Here is a 22,358-nt window from a genome sequence, read left to right as displayed (position 1 = left end):
AGGCGTTTGACCACACTGGACGTCGCCTTTTAAAGATGGGAAGTGAACATCTCGGCAGACGTACTCGGACCTTTGTTGTTGCACTTTCTTTCTTTTTTTTACTCCCCGTCGCCCGCTGACCAGTTGAGCCGTGACCCCGGTAACTCACCTCCGCTAACAAGTACATCTATCTTACATCTGAGGGCCTCCTGCAGAGCCCACCTTCCTTCAGCGTGACCAATCCCTCTTTCATGGTTGTGAAAGAGTCCGAACGCACAACACATTTATACATGCCGCTGAGTTCAGGGACGCTAGAGACATAAAATGGCTAATGGGCAGCACTTCTAGTGTGAAGTGGCCTTTTTAATTTTAAACCGGAGTTAGATTACAAATGTTTTTGTCGTGAATAACAGACCGAAAACCCCGAAGAGATTCTATTTTCGAGGCGTGAGAGGATCCCTTCGGTATTTATTCATCGACCCAACTCTCTGTCAATCAATCCGGTTGGATGGCGGTAAATTAAAAAAAACAGCCCCTAAAATGTTTCAGCGTGGCGTGTTGGAGAAAATATTTGTCTTTGTGAACTATTTCTACATTTCAGGACAAGACCGTCATCACACACGCAGCTTCCCATCGGAAACCGTCAAGAAAGAGTCAGCCCGACTACGTACAAATGTGAAGCGTTCTCGGCACAAAGTAAACCGTTGATTGCCCCCCAGACCCTCCCCAGGAATGTGTGTGTGTGTGTGTGTGTGAGGGGGGGGGGAGATGCATTGTGGGTGAAAGCTGGTTCGTCGGTTGAGCAGAAAAAGAGACACAGTGGGACCGAAAGTTACGGCTTTTCATTAACCTGGAAACCGCCTAGTTACATGGTTCACGGGCTGGTCTCAGCTCACTTGGAGGTAACAAAGGGTGTCGGGCGGCACTTTCTGCAGGGGGTGGGGCTGTTCGCTCGGGGGCACACCCCCATCTGACTCTGATCAGGTTCTCCCCTCTCATTAGAGGAGTTGCACCGAGCCCGAGTCGTTCCCCCTTCATGTCCAGATCCTGTTACACGGAGCTCTCTCCACCCTTAATGTGTGTTTTTCATGCGAGGGGCAACCGACACTCATCTGAGGGGTTTTCACCCCGACTTTCACTTCCGGCGCACAAAAAGAGTGAAACCACATCTCCTTCATGTCCGTGCTTCTTCCGTCACCCGATGCCCCAAGAAGATGTCTCCTGTGCAATAACTCTCCTTCTCTCTCTGATATTCCCTCTACATCCAGTTTCTCCTCCCGCTGACCACTACTCCGTCGTCACCCCTTCTCTCTGAACGTTGTCGTCCAACGCGTCGAGCGGTCGCGTGACGTCGTTTTTTTCAACGTGTGTCTTCAGAGCGATTTGTCCTGAATTATGCGACTCCGTAAACGGTGTTCTACGACACGGCTGTCGGTCGGCGGCCAGTTAGCCCGTTTCAAAGCCTGATTGGAAAAACCTGGAGGACTTCGCCCCTTGTGCTCGTGGCGGTATCCATGGCAACGCTAACTCCATTTGGTCACAGCATGCATGAAAGTGTGTCCAACACGGGGGGGCTTGAAAGTGATCTTTGATGAGGGCTTTGACAGATGACGTCCAGTCTTTATTTTTTCCCGTGTGGAACGTGTGACGGCGCTGAGGACGGCCCCCAAAGGCTTCGCACCCCCCCCCCCCCCCCCACACACACACACACCCCTTCCAACTGCTTGGTGAACCCCGGTGCACTTCTGGAGGAATCCCTGACACGGCCCTCAAACAGCAGGCCAGCAGCCCGATGGCCGATCTCCACCTTGTAAAGGAGCCGGTGGAGTCAGCGGTCGGCAGGCGGCCTCCGGATCCCCTCCGGGCCGCTGGCAGAATGTGGGGGCCGAGACTTCTTCTCTCTCTCTCTCTCTCTCTCTCTCTCTCTCTGTGTAAAGCCAAAAAACACACCAGGCGAGCAGCACGTCTCGGGTGGAGCGAGCTCCGTCACTGCACCAGTGAGGGTGAGAGCGGACGCCTCATGTGTTAAATCTATTTGGCCAATCAGATTGAAGATATGAGACATTTTGATGACATCATCATAATTCGGCTTCTGCTTCAACCCACCGGCCCAGCGGCCCCAGGAGTTACATCCACGTTGAGCCACGTGTCATGATTTGCATTGTGGTGCCGGGGCAGGAAGCAGTGTGACGGAGAGTAAAGGGTGTAGCAGTGTCCTTGAACCCACCTGGACCCACCATGCAGGTCAAAGTTCACATCCCATCACAGAAGATAAACTTACGGTCAAATACTGTCTGTTGATAGGTTCTGTAAAGAATGACGTCAAGGCACGTAGAGTAGTCATATATGTTTTATTACATCAGTAAAACTGGTGCCACATTTGTATTTGTACACGAGGAGTGGGTTTTTATTTATTATGTGTTTTATTTGTTCAAATGAAACTGCCGGAATACAGTAATACTATACTATAATATAGTTTAGTGACGGCTAGATATGAGGATACTTTTCAAGGCACATCCTTTAACGGCTAACGACTTCACAACCAGAGATGTTTAAATGTTATTAGACTTTCCCGGATTCTTTCAGGATCATTATTTTTTAGGGTCATTACAAAAAGTAGTTGAGCGTAGTTGGGGTTCTTTTGGCTGTTAAGAGACTCACCCTTCGCTAAGTCCCGCCCCCTCGAACGTACACTGACCAATCATACCTCCAGGACGGCGCTAAGAGTCAAATCAAAACATTTCAACGCGAAAGAAAAAAAAGAGAAACCAAAATCTGCCAATGAGAACGACGGAGAATAAAGATCAATAAATACAACAATGGCGTGATCACAGTCATGTGACGCGCTCTCCCCGTAAGCATCGGGGGTTATACGATGCGTATGATGTAACCCGCCAACGTCATTTCTGCTCCACCTTTTTGTTTTTAGTGTCGCCCTTTCTAATAAAAGCAAAATGCCAGAAAAATACACTTTTAAAACCCAACCCATTACTTTTAACGTCGGGACAGATGTTGCTGCAGTCACAAATGGATGATGACCAAAAGAGAGATTTCACTATGGGTTGAGGTGTGTGTGTGTGTGTGTGTGTGTTAGCGTGTGTGTGTGTATGTGTTAGCGTGTGTGTGTGTGTTGGCGTGTGTGTGTGTTAGCGTGTGTGTGTGTGTTAGCGTGTGCGTGTGCGTGTGTGTGTGTGTGTGTGTCGCACCTGTAATCATTATCAGTGAAGGGGTTCACATTCCACTCCACTAATTACAGAGTGGAGGCATCGTGTGCTTTCATTTCTCTGGACCCTGACTGTGTTACAACCACAGCGCTGCCCCCCCCCCCCTCCCCCGCTCTCTTTATTTTTTACTCTCATGCTCGTCTCTCCGTCCTTTTCATCCAGCTTTTATCTCCCCGTTTCTCTTTCTTTCCCGACCCTGTCGTGTCGCAGCCTTTTGCACTTTTGAGTCATTTTCACCGGGACAACGGCATCATGTGACCTTCAGGCCGCAGTGGGTAACATCGCGGTGGTCTCCAGCATGTGGTCTCGCTTTGCTTTTTGGCGCAATCTATTTCCCATTTCTTTTTCTTTTCTTTTCTCCCCCCAGAGCAGTTGTGATAATTGTGATAATCTGTACTTAAGAAGTGTTGAACCCGACTGACGCTGAAGAGCTTAGCGCCAAACGACAACGGGAACAAATAAGTCACACTCTCGCCCTTGCGGGAGTTGCCCCTCGCTCTCTCTGGACACAATAATCCACGGTGAGACTCCTTGTTGTCGCTGTTGTGTGTAAACACTCCGCGTCTCTCTTGACACTTCAGTTATCTTCTTACATGGTTCTGTAAAAGGCTTTGTGGTTCTTCGAAGAACCATCACCTACTGGAGAACCATTCTTTCGTTTGAGGCACCATTATCGGTTCTTTGAAGAAGTATTTAAGGAAATGGTTCTTTAAAGAACCCTGGTTTGGAAGGTTCTTTGTCGAGCACTTTGGAAACTCTCTTTTTAACCCTTGTGTTGCCTTCGGGTCATTTTGACCCGATTCAATATTTAACCCTCCTGTCGCCTTCGGGTCAATTTGACCCGATTCAATGTTTAATGTCGGTGTTCTTTCGGGAGTCAACAAACATCAACTTTTTTATTTATTTAAAGGGATATTTAGGTAGTCAACAAACAAACATAAAGTACCTCACACTTAAACTTGGAAAACAATATTAATTCTAATAATTTTCTGGAGATTTTAATAGCTGGGGTCATATTGACCTCAAGGGTAAAATATGTTAGTAAATATAAAGGTAACAGGAGGGTTACACATTGAATCGGGTCAAATTGACCCGAAGGCAACACAAGGGTTAAACGTGCTATAAAAATCAAGTTATTATTATCAGAGCTCAAGCTCGTTTATAATTGCTTGCATAATCTCTATATTAAAAAAAGGATACAGAATACAGCGTTGGCGGAGTCGTGCTGACTTATGACGTTCGAGAAGGTTTCGGTTGAACGTCGCTCAACTCCAATTTCACATCTGAAGTTGCTCATCAGACTGTAAAACAATGAGCAGCGCACAATTCTTGTATTTACTGTGGTGACATAAAAATAAAATAATATTGTTTTTAGGTAGAAAATCAAGATCACGGAAGTGACCATATTTGGTTCCTTGCCCGAAGAAGAAGGAACCATAATGCTTCTTGTCCCTCGCGATGCACTTAAAGACAGCTCGATCTACGGTACATGAGATCCGATTGGTCGCCCAAGTCAAACTGAACCGGCCTTAAGTTGATGACCACGAGTCGTGATATTTGCCCGCGAAAGATGAACATGTCCGATGAATGTTGGGAGGGGCTGAAAGGAGAGAGATAACGGTCGTGGTCGCCTTTGACTCGGAGATCCCTCTTCATCCTCTTCGTCCATGTTGGGAGATGGTTGAACTAAACGCTCTTGCTCCCAGTCTAAATGAGTGCGAGGCCACGCCTAAACGCATCCAGCTCCAGATGTTTATATGGCGTGTATAACGAGGAGCCGAGGTCGGCGAGGTATCGGCGGCTCTCGGGTTTCTCTCTGGAAGCAGTTGTCTCGGCGCTCACTGTGTTATAGCCAGCGGTCGCCTGCTGTCAGGGAAGTCTCCCAAAGATCCCGCAGCCTCCGCTCACTTCAAAGCGTCTGTTACCGTCGCTGGCCCGGGACCCGTCTCCCACCGGGTAGTCCTGACCCCGACTCGTCTGGCCCGGCTTCTGGTTTTTTTTCTCACCTTGTCTCCTACATTGGAATTATATGAAGCGGGTTTATTTTAAATAAAGTTTTATGGGTAATACTTGCAGAACTCTGGATAAGCTCGTTTTTTTTTATGTTGCTTTTTTTTTTTTACTGTTCGATCCGTTAAAGTGTAACGTTACATACGATGTACCCGTAAGGAAAACGCTAGCACCGTAATTTAAGTTTAATGGCGTTTGGCAGGGGTTAAGAGACCCCAGGTTAAACACCCGAGAAATCCTTTTTGTTATACAACCACTTACTGCAAATGTCAGCTAAGTGTATACTGGGGGTTTTAGTTTTTTTCCCCAGTGCGCTCCACTGCATTAGCAGCTTTCTTAATTTGCTGCAGTCCTCTCTTTAACATATAGATCTGTCAATCAAGTAGAAGTGTGTAATGCTCAAAACATCTGAGTCTGAGTCTCTGCCCTTCCTATATATATAAATATATATATATTTATATATATAGAGCCTGTCCTGACGCTGTTTTATGCTTCTCTTTTCATGCTTTAACACACTAACACAGGCTGATCCCGGGTCACAGAGGTCACGGTATATGAGCAGACATCTGGACCGGCAAACTGATCCCGAATCGTTTTATTTATTTATCGGGAGGCGAGAACGAATCCATAGAGCGTAGGAGCACTTTCACCGGCCTTACCTGCCTACCTGCTCCAGAACCCGGGGTTCGCGGTGCCGGTGAAACCCAACCCGGCCTGGTCCAGATCAAGCTTTCTGGCAGCCCGTCGTGTCACAAGCACCCAAAAAGGTTTATCACTTCCCCTCTTGCTCCCCATCTTGCATTTCCCCCCCCCCCCCCCCCCACCCTCAACTTTATTTCCCTTTTCCTCTCTCTGAGGTCGGGTTCTGTCTTTATTGGCCTCCTCCCGTTCAGACTCAAACATTTTGCCCTTCAAACTGATGTTGCTATCAAAATATAAATACATATATATATACACTACCGTTCAAAAGTTTGGGGTCATCCAGACAATTTCGTGCCTTCCATGAAAACTCACTTTTATTTATCAAATGAATTGAAAATTGAATAGAAAATATAGTCAAGACATTGACAAGGTTAGAAATAATGATTAATATTTGAAGTATTAATTTTGTTCTTCAAACTTCAAGCTCAAAGGAAGGCCAGTTGTATAGCTTATATCACCAGCATAACTGTTTTCAGCTGTGCTAACATAATTGCACAAGGGTTTTCTAATCAGATATTAGTCTTCTAGGCGATTAGCAAACACAATGTACCATTAGAACACTGGAGTGATAGTTGATGGAAATGGGCCTCTATACACCTATGGAGATATTTCATTAGAAACCAGACGTTTCCACCTAGAATAGTCATTTACCACATTAACAATGTATAGAGTGTATTTTTGATTAATGTTATCTTTATTGAAAAAACAGTGCTTTTCTTTGAAAAATAAAGACATTTCTAAGTGACCCCAAACTTTTGAACGGTAGTGTATATATATATATATATATATACATTATATATGTGTGTATATATATATGTATATATATTATATATAAATATATGTATATATATTTTATATATATGCATATTTATAAATATATATATTTATACATATGTATTTATTTATATATATATGTATATATATATATATATATATAAATATATATATATACAGGACTGTCTCAGAAAATTAGAATATTGTGATAAAGTTCTTTATTTTCTGTAATGCAATTAAAAAATATTAAATATTAAAAGAATAAAAGGCTTGCAATATTTCAGTTGATTTGTAATGAATCCAGAATGCATGACATTTTTGTTTTTTTAATTGCATTACAGAAAATAAAGAACTTTATTCTAATTTTCTTTATATGTATATATTTATATATATATATATATTCTTGTTATTGTGCAGGATTTGCATCCTATGTATTTGACACTGCAAACCACACAGCCCTCAAAAAAAAAGAATTGTGTACCCTAACCCCCTTTTTAAAAATAAATAACCAAAAGCGTCACACTTGTCGTTTTATGTTGTTTTTAGTCGTCAAACACGTTTTACTCACTGACAACAAGCGGCCATTAGATCCAAAGGGGAAGCCCTTTCTTTTTATTTACGGTTCCACTCTTTAACCCCGACGCGCGATCGGACGACTTCAAGACGCGATTGGCCGCGTTCGCCATGTTGGACCATTTAGGTCGGTTGAAAGTGCTCTTAACCTCGTGTACCAATGCAATGGACTTCTACCGTCTTTATGATCCCGCTCATTAAAATTAATTGTGTGGCTGTAAAAAATAGATTTCCTCCCCCCTTTATGTCGCCCTCTGGATTGTCTCATGCACTTCAGATCTAACGTGAGAAATCGACGAAACGTTTCCGCCGTTCCCCCTCGGCGATTCACTTCGATCGTATATTTTGTTTCTCTCCTATTTTTTGGGGGGTTTGTTCTCAAAACGCTCCGAGAGAAATCAGTAGATCAAGGTTCTCGCTGTGGCAAGCGGTCCAAATACGAATAAATCACAATGTTCATACTTGGGGAAAAGAATGGCACAAATTTAAATATTACAGCGTAATATATGGCATGAGATGAGCTACCTGTAGGTCGGGTCAACACCTCTTAGTTTGTGTGTCGATCTGTCTGAATGGCTATAAATATGATTTCATATCGGCCTTATTGGATCCTAAAATCCAAAATGAGCACGTCGTCAAAATGTGCCATTGAGGTAATACCCCTCATTTAATAGGGCACATTTTTAAGAGATCTCCTAAAAAGCATGACTGGCCCCTTTTTTTTAAAAGTAGACCCATCAAGCCTCTGCCTTTTGATCAACCCTTTTCCCATAGGCCTTTTTAACACCGTCATTAATGAGCCTCACCTCAACATCTCGTCCTCTGCGGGGTGACGGCCTCGTCGGGGGGCCCCCCCGGTTCGAGCCCATTACCACTCGGGGTCTGGGAGCGGACACGGCTTTGTAAAGGCCCTCAAAACCGCCGCGGACTCCCCCGTCCATTAAAAATAAATACAAAAGAACGACTCCGCCCTGATTTACCTTTTTGACGTCTAGAATTTGTACCTTTTTACAGGCGGTGGAGGTCACGGTGGGCGAGGTCTCCGGGATTATTCACCCCGGAGTACCCTTGATGAACTCTCAGATCTCGTCACCTCTGTATCACCGACGATTGAAGGCCTTGCTCTCTATGTGTTTTAAGGAAGTCCCTCTGGGTCTCCGGTCTGCAGCCTTTACGATGCCCCCATGGCCCGACTCCCAAGGCCAAGGGGGCTCTGCCTATAGAGGCCATCTTGTGCCCTTCTTCAGCCAACCGGTATATCTTCTTACTCTGGGGCTTTATAAAACAGAAACTAGAGCCTTTTGTCTGTAGAAATCCTTCAAACTGGACTGACTAAAAGATCTGGGTCCACCGTGAAAAGCCACGTTAGCATCTTCCTCGCCAAGGGGCCCGACGGTTCCCCCCGCTGCCACGAGTTCTCCTGGTCCTCCCCATTATCTCCCCGCTCCCTTGGCCTTGCCGTTTGGTCCTCGGCTTTTATGGCAGGATAGGAGAGGGTTCATGAGGAAATGAGGTGACCCTCGGGGTCACGGGTGGAGTCACAAGGGGCTGGAACCGGACCGCGGCCCTCGCCAACCCCACTCTCTCTCTCGTGGCCCGGGTTTTGGGGGTCGAGGAAGGCAAAAAGCAAAAGGGGACCGGGGGGTCAGACTGTGGACAGGACCCCTTCCATCCTTGACCCCAGCGTCATGTGCCTTTAATTAAGCCAAGATTTGAATATGTTTACAAGCCCAAGTCGTCTTAAATCTTCCGGGTACTTGAACCCCACTCTCCTCGTATTCCACCAGCATCTCATACCTCTGGTCCCTCTTTTTTCTTCTTCTCTTTTAATATGGTGTCAGACATCTATTTATAATGCTGTTTTAACTGGTTTTCAGGAACGGGGGTTACAAGCTATTTGGGAATCGACCAAACAGGATTTCGAGGAGGGGACCCCTCTAAGATGTTAATCTGTTAGCGATATGAAAGGCCGCTCACCCCACTAAACTCCCCCCCACACTGGAACCTGGGGGCCCTTTATGGCCCCATCAGGCACCCGCGTGGACGACTTACTACTGACCTTGTGACCTGGCAGTTGAAGCCATATGAGGGGCGGGGGGGGATCTTTCTCTTGTCCCCACTCCCTCTTTACTCTCTTCACTTCTGTTTCTTTCCCCTCAGAATCCCTGAAGAAATTATTCCCCTCCTAATAATTCCTCGAGGTTATCGTGCGTCAACATGCTTTAGTTCCTCGTGTTTTATTAAACTCTCAATTACTCATCAAACGGTTTTCTTGGCGTCCGTGTGAACTAATCAATACTTGCTCGTACACACAGAAACATGAAGGTGCCATCTGGAAGAGAAAATGTTCTTCAGAGTGATGCCATAGAAGAACCATTTCTGGTTCCACAGAGAACCTTTCAAACCAGGTTTCTCTAAAGAGCTATTTCCTTAAAGAGTTTTTCAAAGAACCTATAAAGGTGTCTCAAAGAACCTTCACAAAATGGTTCTTCAAGGCACCATTTTTGGTTCCACAGAGAACCCTTCAAATCAGAGTTCTCTAAAGAACCATTTCCTTAAATAGTTCTTCAAAAACCTATTTATGTGTCTCAAAGAAGAAGAAATAATAAAAGAATGGTTCTTCAGTAGGTGATGGTTCTTCGTTTTGGTCGTGTTTCCCACGTGGCAGGATGCAACGAGATCTCTTCTCATCCTCTCAATACCTGGAACTCTTCATCTCCAACAGGCGCCGTGTATATATATATTTATATTCCTTCTTTCACCCCCAGCTGGTCTCTCGTGTAAAAGGATTTACACGCAGCTCCTCTGCCTTTTATTAGGGAGGTACCGGCGTGTGTGTTTTTCGACACAAGAAAAGCTCCTTTCCAAACCGGCTCCGTCATATAACATTTTTTACACGTAACTAAAGAGCTGTTACATTTGGCTTACTGGCATGTTAGCGGTCGGAGAAAAAAAGCTCGCTGCGAAAAAGGGCCCGGGTTCAATTCAATTCAGTTTATTTGTATAGCCCAATTTCACAAATTACAAATTTGTCTCAGAGTGCTTTACAATCTGTACACATAGACATCCCTGCCCCAAAACCTCACATCGGACCAGGAAAAACTCCCAAATAACCCTTCAGGGGGAAAAAAAGGGAAGAAACCTGGAGGAGAGCAACAGAGGAGGATCCCTCTCCTAGGATGGACAGATGCAATAGATGTAATGTGTACAGAAGGACAGATTTAGAGTTAAAATACATTCAATGAATATGACAGAGTGTATGAATAGTTCATAGTAGGCATATTCCACGATGGAGACCTCCACGATCCATCAGGCAGATGGCGGTGGGGAGGAGGAGGCGGAGTCTCAACAGGACAGTGGCGTAGTCATGAGCAGGAATTCCACGACGCAGGCGATCCATCAGGCAGATAGGATCTATGTCGTCTCATAGGGTCCGATGACCCCATGAGGCGTGAAGTCAAAAGGACTCCTGTGAGTAAGCAGAGTTAGTAGCGTGTGATTGAGAGATGAACACTCATCCTTAAGGGGAGAAAAAGGAGATAGGTACTCAGTGCATCCTAAAGCGTCCCCGGCAGCTATAAGCCTATAGCAGCATATCAAGGGGCTGGACCAGGGCAAACCTGATTCAGCCCTAACTATAAGCTCTGTCAAGAGGAAGGTCTTAAGTCTACTCTTAAGCGAGGTGACTGTGTCTGCCTCCCGGACTGAAATTGGAAGCTGGTTCCATAAAGAGGAGCTTGATAACTAAAGGCTCTGGCTCCCATTCTACTTTTTAAGACTCTAGGAACTACAAGTAGTCCCGCATTTAGTGAGCGTAGCTCTCTAGTGGGGCAATATGGTGCGACAAGCTCCTTAAGATATGATGGAGCATCACCAATCAAGGCTTTGTAGGTTAAGAAGAATTTTAAAAGTGATTCTTGATTTTACTGGGAGCCAGTGCAGAGCAGCTAGTGCAGGAGTGATGTGATCTCTTTTCTTAGTTTTAGTGAGAACACGAGCTGCAGCATTCTGGATCAACTGGAGGGACCTAAGAGATTTATTAGAGCAGCCTGCTAATAAGGAGTTGCAGTAATCCAGTCTCGAAATGTAACGCGTGAACCAATTTTTCTGCATCTTTTGAGATAAGATGTGCCTGATTTTGAAATATTACGTAGATGAAAGAATGCAGTCCTTGAGATTTGCTTTACGTGGGAGTTAAAGGACAAGTCCCGATCAAAGATAACGCCAAGATTCTTTACAGTGGTGTTGGATGCCAGGGCAATGCCGTCTACAGAATCCACATCACCAGATAATTGATCTCTGTGGTGCTCAGGGCCGATTAAAATTACTTGGTTTTGTCTGAGTTTAACATCAAGAAGTTGCAGGTCATCCATGTTTTTATGTCTTTAAGACATGCTTGAATTTTACAGAGTTGGTTGCTCTCCTCTGGTTTTATCGATAAATATAGTTGAGTGTCATCTGCATAACAATGAAAGTTTATGGAGTGTTTCCTGATAATATTGCCCAAAGGAAGCAAGTATAAGGTAAATAAAATTGGTCCAAGCACAGAACCTTGTGGAACTCCGTGATTAACGTTGGTGGTTATCGGCGTCATCGTTTACAAATACAAACTGAGATCGATCTGATAAATAGGATTTAAACCAAATTAGTGCCGTGCCTGAAATGCCAATCGACTGCTCCAGTCTCTGTAACAGGATGTCATGGTCAATGGTGTCGAATGCAGCACTAAGGTCTAACAAGACCAGGACAGAGAGGAGTCCTTTATCTGCTGCCATTAAGAGGTCATTTGTAATTTTCACCAGTGCCGTCTCGGTGCTGTGGTGTTTTCTAAATCCTGATTGAAATTTCTCAAATAAACTATTATGATGTAGAAAGTCGCACAACTGATTTGCGACCACTTTCTCAAGGATCTTGGAGAGGAAGGGGAGGTTAGAGATCGGTCTGTAGTTAGCCAATACCTCTGGATCCAGAGTGGGCTTCTTCAGGAGAGGTTTAATAACAGCCACCTTGAAGGAGTGTGGTACGTGGCCTGTTAGCAGAGACACATTGATAATATCTAATAGAGAGCCGCCAATTAAAGGCAAAACGTCTTTAAGCAGCCTCGTCGGGATGGGGTCCAAGACACAGGTAGACGTGTTCGAAGTAGAAACCGTTGAAAATAATTGGTCACGGTTGATAGGAGAAAATCCCTCCAAATATACACCAGGGCATACAGCGGGTTGCTGGGGAGTCGGGCGGCTAATTGGATCGGTTGGGTTAAATAAATGTTTGACTTCTCCCGTGAGCCGGGAGGACGTGGTGGAGCCTCTCATCTGAGCAGAGGGGGGAACACAGCGGATGAAAGGGATTTACACAATAAGGTGCAATAAAACAAAAGAAAAGTAACAACAATGTGATGTTTACGTGAACTTTTTTGTCCTCTGCAGGTTCCAGATCCAAAGAGGAACCAGCGACCCCAACAGCTACAAGAGCCTCAGCGACTGCTTCCGGACCGTCATCCGCAACGAGGGGTAGGTCGTCCTCTACGGGCGTCTCCGACAAAGGTCACGAAAGGTCACGAGTTAGTCCGACTTCCTGTTTCATGGACGCAGGGAATAACTCAATAGAATAATTCAATGGAATAACTTAATGGAATAACTCGATGGAATATGCAATACTCAATCTGATGGTGAAGAAATGTACATTTGCCAACATAATTACGCTCAAACAATTCAATTTACACACATGAAATATTTTGTGTGTAGCTTCCGTGTGAGAGTATATATACAGGGTTCATACGGTCATGGAAAACCTGGAAAAGTCATGGAATTTAAAAAAAATATTTCCAGGCCTGGATAAGTCCTTGAAAAAAATGTCCCTAAAGTTTGGGGTAAATCATGAAAATGTGTTGTATTCATATGTTCATTTATGCAGAGTTTGATTAAAAGAATAAACATTTATATCAATATGTTATTCTTTTAATCAAACTATTGTCTCTCATTCATTTGTGTCATGTATGCACCGAGATTTCACCCAATATTTGCTCATGAAAATTTGGTTTAAAGTCCTTGAAATCCATTGGTCACCATGTGTATGAACCCTGGTTTATATTCTCTGTCATCAAAAAATGTTGTGCAGAGGAAACGCCGGCGTTAAAAAAGATGGCGGCTGCAGGCTTCATCCCGCTGTGCTCCCTCCTCCTCCTCCGCGCTGTGACAGCACCGTGAGACAGTGCAGGTGCAGGGAAAGTGTTTGCCACTCGCTCGGTTTACTGCGAGCCGACAGCTTTACGGCGGATATAAAGTTGATCTGCTGCGAGGTGTGAGTGAGCGAGAGCGAGAGGCCGGCTGGGGACGGTTGGAAATCCTCCCACTGGCTGCGGCTATCGCGCTAGCAGGAAGCTACACACACACACACACACACACACACACACACACACACACACACACACACCGTCTGGGTGCGTCCCTCCGGGACGAGGATGGTATGAATTTTTATCTGACGCAATAAAATGTTTGTCAAATGTCACACGTGATGATGCCGTTGAATTTATGCCAGATCTTTTAAACCGTCGGCCCGACTCGGAGAGAGAGAGAGAGAGAGAGTCAGAGAGTTGGAGGGAGAGAGGGAGTCAGACAGAGAAAAAGAGTCAGTGATTGAGAGAGTCAATGAGAGAGAGAGTCGGAGAGAGAGAGAGTCAGAGAGAGTTAAATAAAGAGTTGGAGGGAGAGAGAGTTGGAGAGAGAGAGAGAGAAAGTCAAAGAAAGAGTTGGATAGAGAGAAAGAGAGAGAGATAGTTGGTGAGAGAGAAAGAGAGAGAGAGTTGGAGAGAGAGAGTCAGAGAGTTGGAGAGAGAGAGTTGGAGGGAGATAGGGAGTCATACAGAGAAAAAAAGAGTCAATGAGAGAGAGTTAGAGAGAAAGAGTCGGAGAGAGAGAGAGAGAGAGTCAGAGAGAGTTAAATAAAGAGTTGAGGGAGAGAGAGTTGGAGAGAGAGAGAGAGAAAGTCAAAGAAAGAGTTGGAGAGAGAGAGAGAGAGAGGGAGTCCCAGTGGACAGAAGATCCACTTCCTCGTCGACCACTTATCACCAGCGGTAAACGAGTCCCGGCAGCTCGTCGTGGATTAAACCTCCGGCCAGAACCGCTTAGATATAATTTATACAAATAGCCGCCGGCCCCACTGTTTTGAATTATTAATAAAAATAAACATTTCTCCCCAGTCAGCTTGTGGCAGGACGGGGTAATGCCAGCACCCCGCGCCCCCCCCCCCCCTCTCTCTCTCTTGCTTTCCCTCCCTCCCTCTCTCTCCGAGGTGACGGAGGGAGGAAACCCGAGCGCTCTGCTCCGGCGCTGTGATTCAACATGGGAATGTGCACGAGTGTGACGCCATCTTTCAGGACGGAACACGATGGTTTATACATGCAGAAACAGAATATACATCTTTTGACCAAACAAACAAAAAGGGTTCATGGTGGTTTTAAAAAATATATAATTTAGCATTTAATCTGGAGAATGTGGCGTGGACTCCCGTCGCTGTGCTCGTGCTCGTGGTGTGTCGCCGTGAACTATTCTGCTCCCCGGCTCGCGGGTCGCTGTGTTGCCGCTCGCTCCTCTCCTCCGTGAGCACACGCGTGTGACATGTTTTTCCATCTGGAGGGAATCAAAAGCAGTTTTCCTCCATATCCAGTCTTTATGCTAAGCTAACCGTTTGTCGATCCTCTCTTGTAACTCTCAATATGTAAAAACTTTTTATTTTCACAATATGTTCTCACTTCAAATCATTCAAATACAGAATCTCGTTTGTAAAAATGTACTTTTGGCCCAAAGTTATACACTTATTAACTCCTTATAAGGTATTTTCTTAAATGTCCATTAATAGATCGAACATTATGGTAACCAAAGCAATGAATGTAACTTCATTATTTCATAGCAGGGAAGGAATCTTCTTTAAAAAATGAAATTACCCTGTCTATAAATAGCCCATATATATTTATATTAATATATATATTTTGGTACCTTTTACCTGCTCACTTTAGATGTGAATTCATGTGTATTTGTGTAATAACGTCTACGTGTTGTGCGGATGCTGGTCCTGCTGTATTGTCACACGAGACTCTGGGAAAGAAAACAATATTTGCAGATGAAGCGCGCCGGTTTGTGTCCATGTTGAAATGTTTCCAGGCGGCCGCTCATATTTCCCTACGAACATGAGCGTACGTCTGCCGACGTGAAACGATGCGTTTCATTTGACGCTTTCACCCATTTCGGCTGTTAAGGAGTCGGGGAACCTTTTTGTTCATGTCATGGATGCGGTGCGCGCCGTACGCTCCTCTCCAAGCGGATGTGGGCTGTTTAAAAAAAAAAAAAAGGAAAGGAAAGGTTTATGAAAATTAAAGACAAATCGGACACACAAAGTGTATACAAACACACACACACACACACACACACACGACACATCCCTCTTCCCTCGGCGTGTGTCAGGAGGCCATTTGTTTAGGACTTAGTTGTACTTTACAATGGAAATCAAATGAGGATTCAAATGACGGCCACTCACCGGAGGGCCCTTATTTGTTCTGTAACAAATTTCACTCCTTCTTTATCACCTGGTGGCTTCCCTCCCCCCCCCCCCCACCCCGGGGCTCTGACCACACCCCGGGAAACCTGTGGCCACAGTCTCCATTTGCATGGGCAAAGAGAGCAGAGGAAAGGGTCTTCTCCGTCTGCCACTGAAATAACTTGTTTACGCAAACGATGCAAAGGAGATTATTTATTATTCTATTTTCTCTGTGGGCCTGTAATCCTCCCCCCCCCTCCCTCAACGTTGTTATTGTACCGCGTGTTGCCTCAGTTTTAATGACCAGTTGTGGTGTGCGCTGCTGTTTTGGGATAAAAAGGCGGCTCCACCGCCACCGCCGTGCATAGTTTGCCCGTTGTTGTTGTTGTTGTTGTCCTCTGGGTTTTTAATGTAGAGGAAAGGTGCGCCGTATCTACACGTGGACCTAATCGACTAAGAATCGTCCGTGTTGTGGAGGACGTTGTTGCCACAACAACCAACACAAGTCCTCGTCCTCTTTGTCCACAGAGATGTGTTCAGTGTCAATATGAACTCTCTCTCTCTCTCTCCTGCAAGCATCCTACCGTTTTAAAATGGTTCGATGCAGGGTTCATACGGTCATGGAAAACGTGGAAAAGTCATGGAATTGTTTTAATGATTATTTCCAGGCCTGGAAAACTCTGTGGAAAAAAAAAATGTAATCCCAAAAGTTTAATGGTCATGGAAATGTGTTATATTCATACAGGACTGTCTCAGAAAATTAGAATATTGTGATAAAGTTCTTTATTTTCTGTAATGCAATTAAAAAAACAAAAATGTCATGCATTCTGGATTCATTACAAATCAACTGAAATATTGCAAGCCTTTTATTCTTTTAATATTGCTGATTATGGCTTACAGCTTAAGAAAACTCTAAAATCCTATCTCATAAAATTTTAATATTTCCTCAGACCAAGTAAAAAAAAAGATTTATAACAGCTGAGTGTTTGTCAAGGCTCAGGAAACCCTTGCAGGTGTTTCGAGTTAATTAGACAATTCAAGTGATTTGTTTAATACCCTACTAGTATACTTTTTCATGATATTCTAATATTTAGAGATAGGATATTTGAGTTTTCTTAAGCTGTAAGCCATAATCAGCAATATTAAAAGAATAAAAGGCTTGCAATATTTCAGTTGATTTGTAATGAATCCAGAATGCATGACATTTTTGTTTTTTTAATTGCATTGCAGAAAATAAAGAACTTCATCACAATATTCTAATTTTCTGAGACAGTCCTGTATATGTTCATTTACACAGTTTTATTAAAATAATAAACATTTATATAAATATTGTATTCTATCAATCCTTATTAAAGGATGAGGCCGGTTGATATTCTGTATTTTATTTGCTCCGAGCCTCAGTCAAGACCGTTGTATTTATTGACATTTTTTAATAGAGGGGTCTTTCATTTATAGTATTTGAAGTATTTGTTACTATATTTATCTGCTCCAGTGAGCATTTATTCACAATAGCAGGACAATGTGTTTCGTATTTTATTTATGGAGAGAAGCAGCACATCTACAGTGAAATAATTGATTGTGTTTTTAAAAAAAAATAGTTTCAGAACAACACTGGGAATATGAGCTGCTTGGACAACACAGATCTCTATATCAATACTTGTTTGCCCTAGTGTATATTTGGATGGCTTTTCTCCCATCAACCGTGACCAATTATCGTCAACGGTTTCTACTTCGAACACGTCTACCTGTCTCTTGGACCCCATCCCGACGAGGCTGCTGAAAGATGTTCTGCCTTTAATTGGCAGCTCTCTATTAGATATTATCAATGTGTCTCTGCTAACAGGCCACGTACCACACTCCTTCAAAGTGGCTGTTATTAAACCTCTCCTGAAGAAGCCCACTCTGGATCCAGAGGTGTTGGCTAACTACAGACCGATCTCTAACCTCCCTTTCCTCTCCAAGATCCTTGAGAAAGTGGTCGCAAATCAGTTGTGCGACTTTCTACATCATAATAGTTTATTTGAGAAGTTTCAATCAGGATTTAGAAAACACCACAGCACCGAGACAGCACTGGTGAAAATTACAAATGACCTCTTAATGGCAGCAGATAAAGGACTCCTCTCTGTCCTGGTCTTGTTAGACCTTAGTGCTGCATTCGACACCATTGACCATGACATCCTGTTACAGATACTGGAGCAGTCGATTGGCATTTCAGGCACGGCACTAAGTTGGTTTAAATCCTATTTATCAGATCGATCTCAGTTTGTATTTGTAAACGATGACGCCTCGATAACCACCAACGTTAATCACGGAGTTCCACAAGGTTCTGTGCTTGGACCAATTTTATTTACCTTATACATGCTTCCTTTGGGCAATATTATCAGGAAACACTCCATAAACTTTCATTGTTATGCAGATGATACTCAACTATATCGATAAAACCAGAGGAGAGCAACCAACTCGGTAAAATTCAAGCATGTCTTAAAGACATAAAAACATGGATGACCTGCAACTTCTTGATGTTAAACTCAGACAAAACTGAAGTAATTTTACTCGGCCCTGAGCACCTCAGAGATCAATTATCTGGTGATGTGGTTTCTGTAGACGGCATTGCCCTGGCATCCAACACCACTGTAAAGAAGCTTGGCGTTATCTTTGATCGGGACTTGTCCTTTAACTCCCACGTAAAGCAAATCTCAAGGACTGCATTCTTTCATCTACGTAATATTTCAAAAATCAGGCACATCTTGGCTCAAAAAGATGCAGAAAAATTGGTTCACGCGTTCGTTACTTGAGACTGGATTACTGCAACTCCTTATTATCAGGCTGCTCTAATAAGTCTCTTAGGTCCCTCCAGTTGATCCAGAATGCTGCAGCTCGTGTTCTCACTAAAACTAAGAAAAGAGATCACATCACTCCTGCACTAGCTGCTCTGCACTGGCTCCCAGTAAAATCAAGAATCACTTTTAAAATTATTCTCTTAACGTACAAAGCCTTGATTGGTGATGCTCCATCATATCTTAAGGAGCTTGTAGTACCATATTGCCCCACTAGAGCTACGCTCACTAAATGCGGGACTACTTGTAGTTCTTAGAGTCTTAAAAAGTAGAATGGGAGCCAGAGCCTTTAGTTATCAAGCTCCTATTTTATGGAACCAGCTTCCACCTTCAGTCCGGGAGGCAGACACAGTCACCTCGTTTAAGAGCAGACTTAAGACCTTCCTCTTTGACAGAGCTTATAGTTAGGGCTGAATCAGGTTCACCTGGTCCAGCCCCTTGATATGCTGCTATAGGCTTATAGCTGCCGGGGGACGTTTAGGATGCACTGAGTACCTATCTCCTCTTTTTTCTCCTTAGGGATGAATTTTCATCTCTCAATCACACGTTACTAACTCTGCTTTCTCCCCGGAGTCCTTTTGACTTCACGTCTCATGGGGTCATCGGACCCTATGAGACGGCATAGATCCTATCTGCCTGATGGATCATCGAGGTCTGGGTCGTGGAATTCCTCCTCCTGACTACGCCACTGTCCTGTTGAGACTCCGCCCACTGTTGAGACTCCGCCCACTGTTGAGACTCCGTCCACTCCGCCTCTCTACCACCATATGCCTGATGGATCGTGGAGGTCTCCATCGTGGAATATGCCTACTATGAACTATTCATACACTCTGTCACATTAATTGAATGTATTTTAACTCTAAATCTGTCCTTCTGGTCACATGACATCTATTGCATCTGTCCATCCTGGAGAGGGATCCTCCTCTGTTGCTCTCCTGAAGGTTTCTTCCCTTTTTTTCCCCCTGAAGGGTTATTTGGGAGTTTTCCTGGTCCGATGTGAGGTTTTGGGGCAGGGATGTCTGTGTACAGATTGTAAAGCACTCGAGACAAATTTGTAATTTGTGAAATTGGGCTATACAAATAAACTGAATTGAATTGAATTGTTAGTACACACAAGTTTTTTTTTTTTATTCACATCCCTTTATACAACAATAATCGGGTTCGTGAAATCTTATGACAAAAAAAACCCAGAGCAAGTGTAGACTAAAAAAAAATAAATGAAGATAAACTATACAAAAATCACACACAAAATTAGAAAGTATTATATATATATATATATAAGTGTAATAAGAATATACATATATATATATATACAATATAATAATATAAAATATACACTTTTTGAGACTATATATATATATATATATATATATAATATATATATATATATAATATATAAACAATGTAATAAAATATACACCATGACCATAGATATTCACAGAATATGTTCTGGTGTGTAGTGTTAATGAGGGTCTCAGTCCTTGTTCAGCAGCCTGATGGCCTGACTGAAGAAGCTGTCCCACAGAACCATGAAGGTGCCACCTGGAACTGAAAATGGTTCTTCAGAGTGATGCCATAGAAGAACCATTTCCTTAAATAGTTCTTCAAAGAACCTATAAAGGTGTCTCAAAGAATCTTTAAAATGGTTCTTTAAGGCACCATTTATAGTTCAACATATAACCTTTCAAACCAGGGTTTTAAAATAAGATGACTCCCAAGCGTATTGGAACATCTACTAAATCGAGCTGGTGCATAATGAGAGGGAGGAAAATAAATCTCCATCTGGAGTCGACCGAGTACACAAACGTCACGTTCTAGAACGAAGACCACAAGTGGACCGGCTCGAAAAGAATCCGTGTGGACTGGCGTCGCAACACGGTGATGTCATCAAACGTCCAGAATTTTTTTTTACGTATCAAGCCAAGAATGTCTCGTATTTACTTTCGTCCGATTCCGAGCGATCGCGGCGGCTCCAACGCGTCAGAAGTCGTTGTGATTTCTTGGTCCGGGTTTTGAATATTTGGACCGGTTCCGCCGGTCTCTCTGGACGAGGCTAACCCCTTAAAACAACATCGAGGAATGAGAAAGCAGTCTGCTGCTCCCAGCGACAGTTTGTAATCCACACACAACGGCTAATGCCTCTCGAGGCGCCTCGGAGCGGAGCCGCGTGACTGTTGCCAAATATCGCAGCTAGGTGGGGGCCGACGAGAGGATTTAGTTTTTTGATTGACAGCTCGTCTGACATCACACGAGAGCTCGAGCGAATGATGTATGGCACCTGTATGTTTTCACTATATGGAGGTGTGTGTGTGTGTGGCACTGCTCAATGTATACGAAACATTCGTTCTGCTCTCGCTGCAAAAGAAAACTACAACAGAAAACACCAAAACGTGAAAGACTGGTCTGGGGTGACTTTTTGGGGGGAGGCGAAACCTTTTTAGAAGGGAGGGAAATTACAACCTTTGGTTATGTTCTTGTGATTTATGTATGAAAATACATGGTTTAAAAATATTGCCGTTTGTAGAGCGACATGAATTCACGTCCATTTTGCGTTTCCGTGTGTTTTTCTAACAAGCGTGTAACTATCTAACCGGACCGACCGTGTGCGCCACTGTAAATATACTGCTTACGATGTAGAAATGTAGGCATACATCTCCATACGCATAACTCACTGTGTCATTTTATTATTTTTCTTTGGCTTCCAAAGTGCGCTTTAAATCACGGCCCGGACGTAACTACCGGATTGAGTAAAGTTCTACACGGCTACACCGGCTTCTGAAGCATCCGGAGGATCAAAGGCCGAAATAAAAACCTCTTTCAAATCATTTCCTCCGCAGACTCTTTGGGGAACTTGTTTCCAGGGTTTGTGGGTTTGAATCTTTGGCTCGTCGCGTTGCCAAGCGGCAGCGACGCGCTCTCCCTGTTGCCATTTCGCCGACGTCGGCATTAATCCTGCCGCCCGTAGAGAGACGAGAGCATCGACAGGGTCGCCTTGTCACTGTTGTCGTTGGACTCTATTCATGAAGAACATAAAGAACACCTGAATAAATAGACGTGTAGAGTCTCTGCATGGATGTCACTAGCAGGGGACGTCGTTGCATCATCGTTAGGTTCAAGTGTATATGAACTAGAAAAGACTCGTTAATAATGTTATCAATCAATCAATCAATCAAACATCTATTTCAGACTCAAGGTCCAGATCAGGGGTGTCCAATTTATTTCCACCGTGAGCCACATCAGCATCATGGCCGCCTCTTAAAGGGCCGGTTGCACCTGAAACTCTGTATAAAGTACTCCCAACATATTGTTAAATCACTCTTTGCATGTGATTATTGTTTATTTGAGTGTAGAAATATTATACATAAGAACATATATCTAATATTATCACATGAATCCAATTCATTTGAAACTTTCAAATATAGGATAGGAAATTTTTCAGAAATTTCTTCTAAGAAAAGATGTCTTTCAAGCCGTCAGGGGCCACATCAAATGACGTGCTGGGCCGGATTCGGCCCGCGGGCCTTGTGTTTGACACCTGTGGCCCAGATAGTACAAAACATTAAAAAGAATAAAATACACAAGTACAATAAATAGAACTACGAAGCTTATCGTCACACGAATGGACAAAAGTGCCAAACAAAGGACCTTAAAAGAGAATTGATGGATTTCACAAGAGCGGATTGATTTTTAAACATCTCACAGATATGAACGGAAAATCAACGACGGC

At 43.7% G+C, this 22,358-nt stretch overlaps 1 protein-coding gene across 3 annotated transcripts in view; it reads left to right on the top strand.

Moving 5' to 3' along the window:
- The window catches only part of slc25a21 (solute carrier family 25 member 21), a 92,748-nt gene that overhangs the window by 60,347 nt on the left and 10,043 nt on the right, over positions 1-22,358 (top strand). For all 3 annotated transcript variants that reach the window (XM_056426839.1, XM_056426840.1, XM_056426841.1), the window contains one exon: positions 12,689-12,772. In XM_056426839.1, coding sequence (XP_056282814.1) covers positions 12,689-12,772 — 84 coding nt within the window. The remainder of the gene's footprint in view (positions 1-12,688; positions 12,773-22,358) is intronic.

The sequence above is a fragment of the Pseudoliparis swirei genome, chromosome 11 (genome assembly GCF_029220125.1).
Source record: "Pseudoliparis swirei isolate HS2019 ecotype Mariana Trench chromosome 11, NWPU_hadal_v1, whole genome shotgun sequence".
Lineage (NCBI taxonomy): Eukaryota > Metazoa > Chordata > Actinopteri > Perciformes > Liparidae > Pseudoliparis > Pseudoliparis swirei.
Note: the sequence above shows the minus strand (reverse complement) of the source record. Positions and strands in the feature narration are given on the sequence as shown.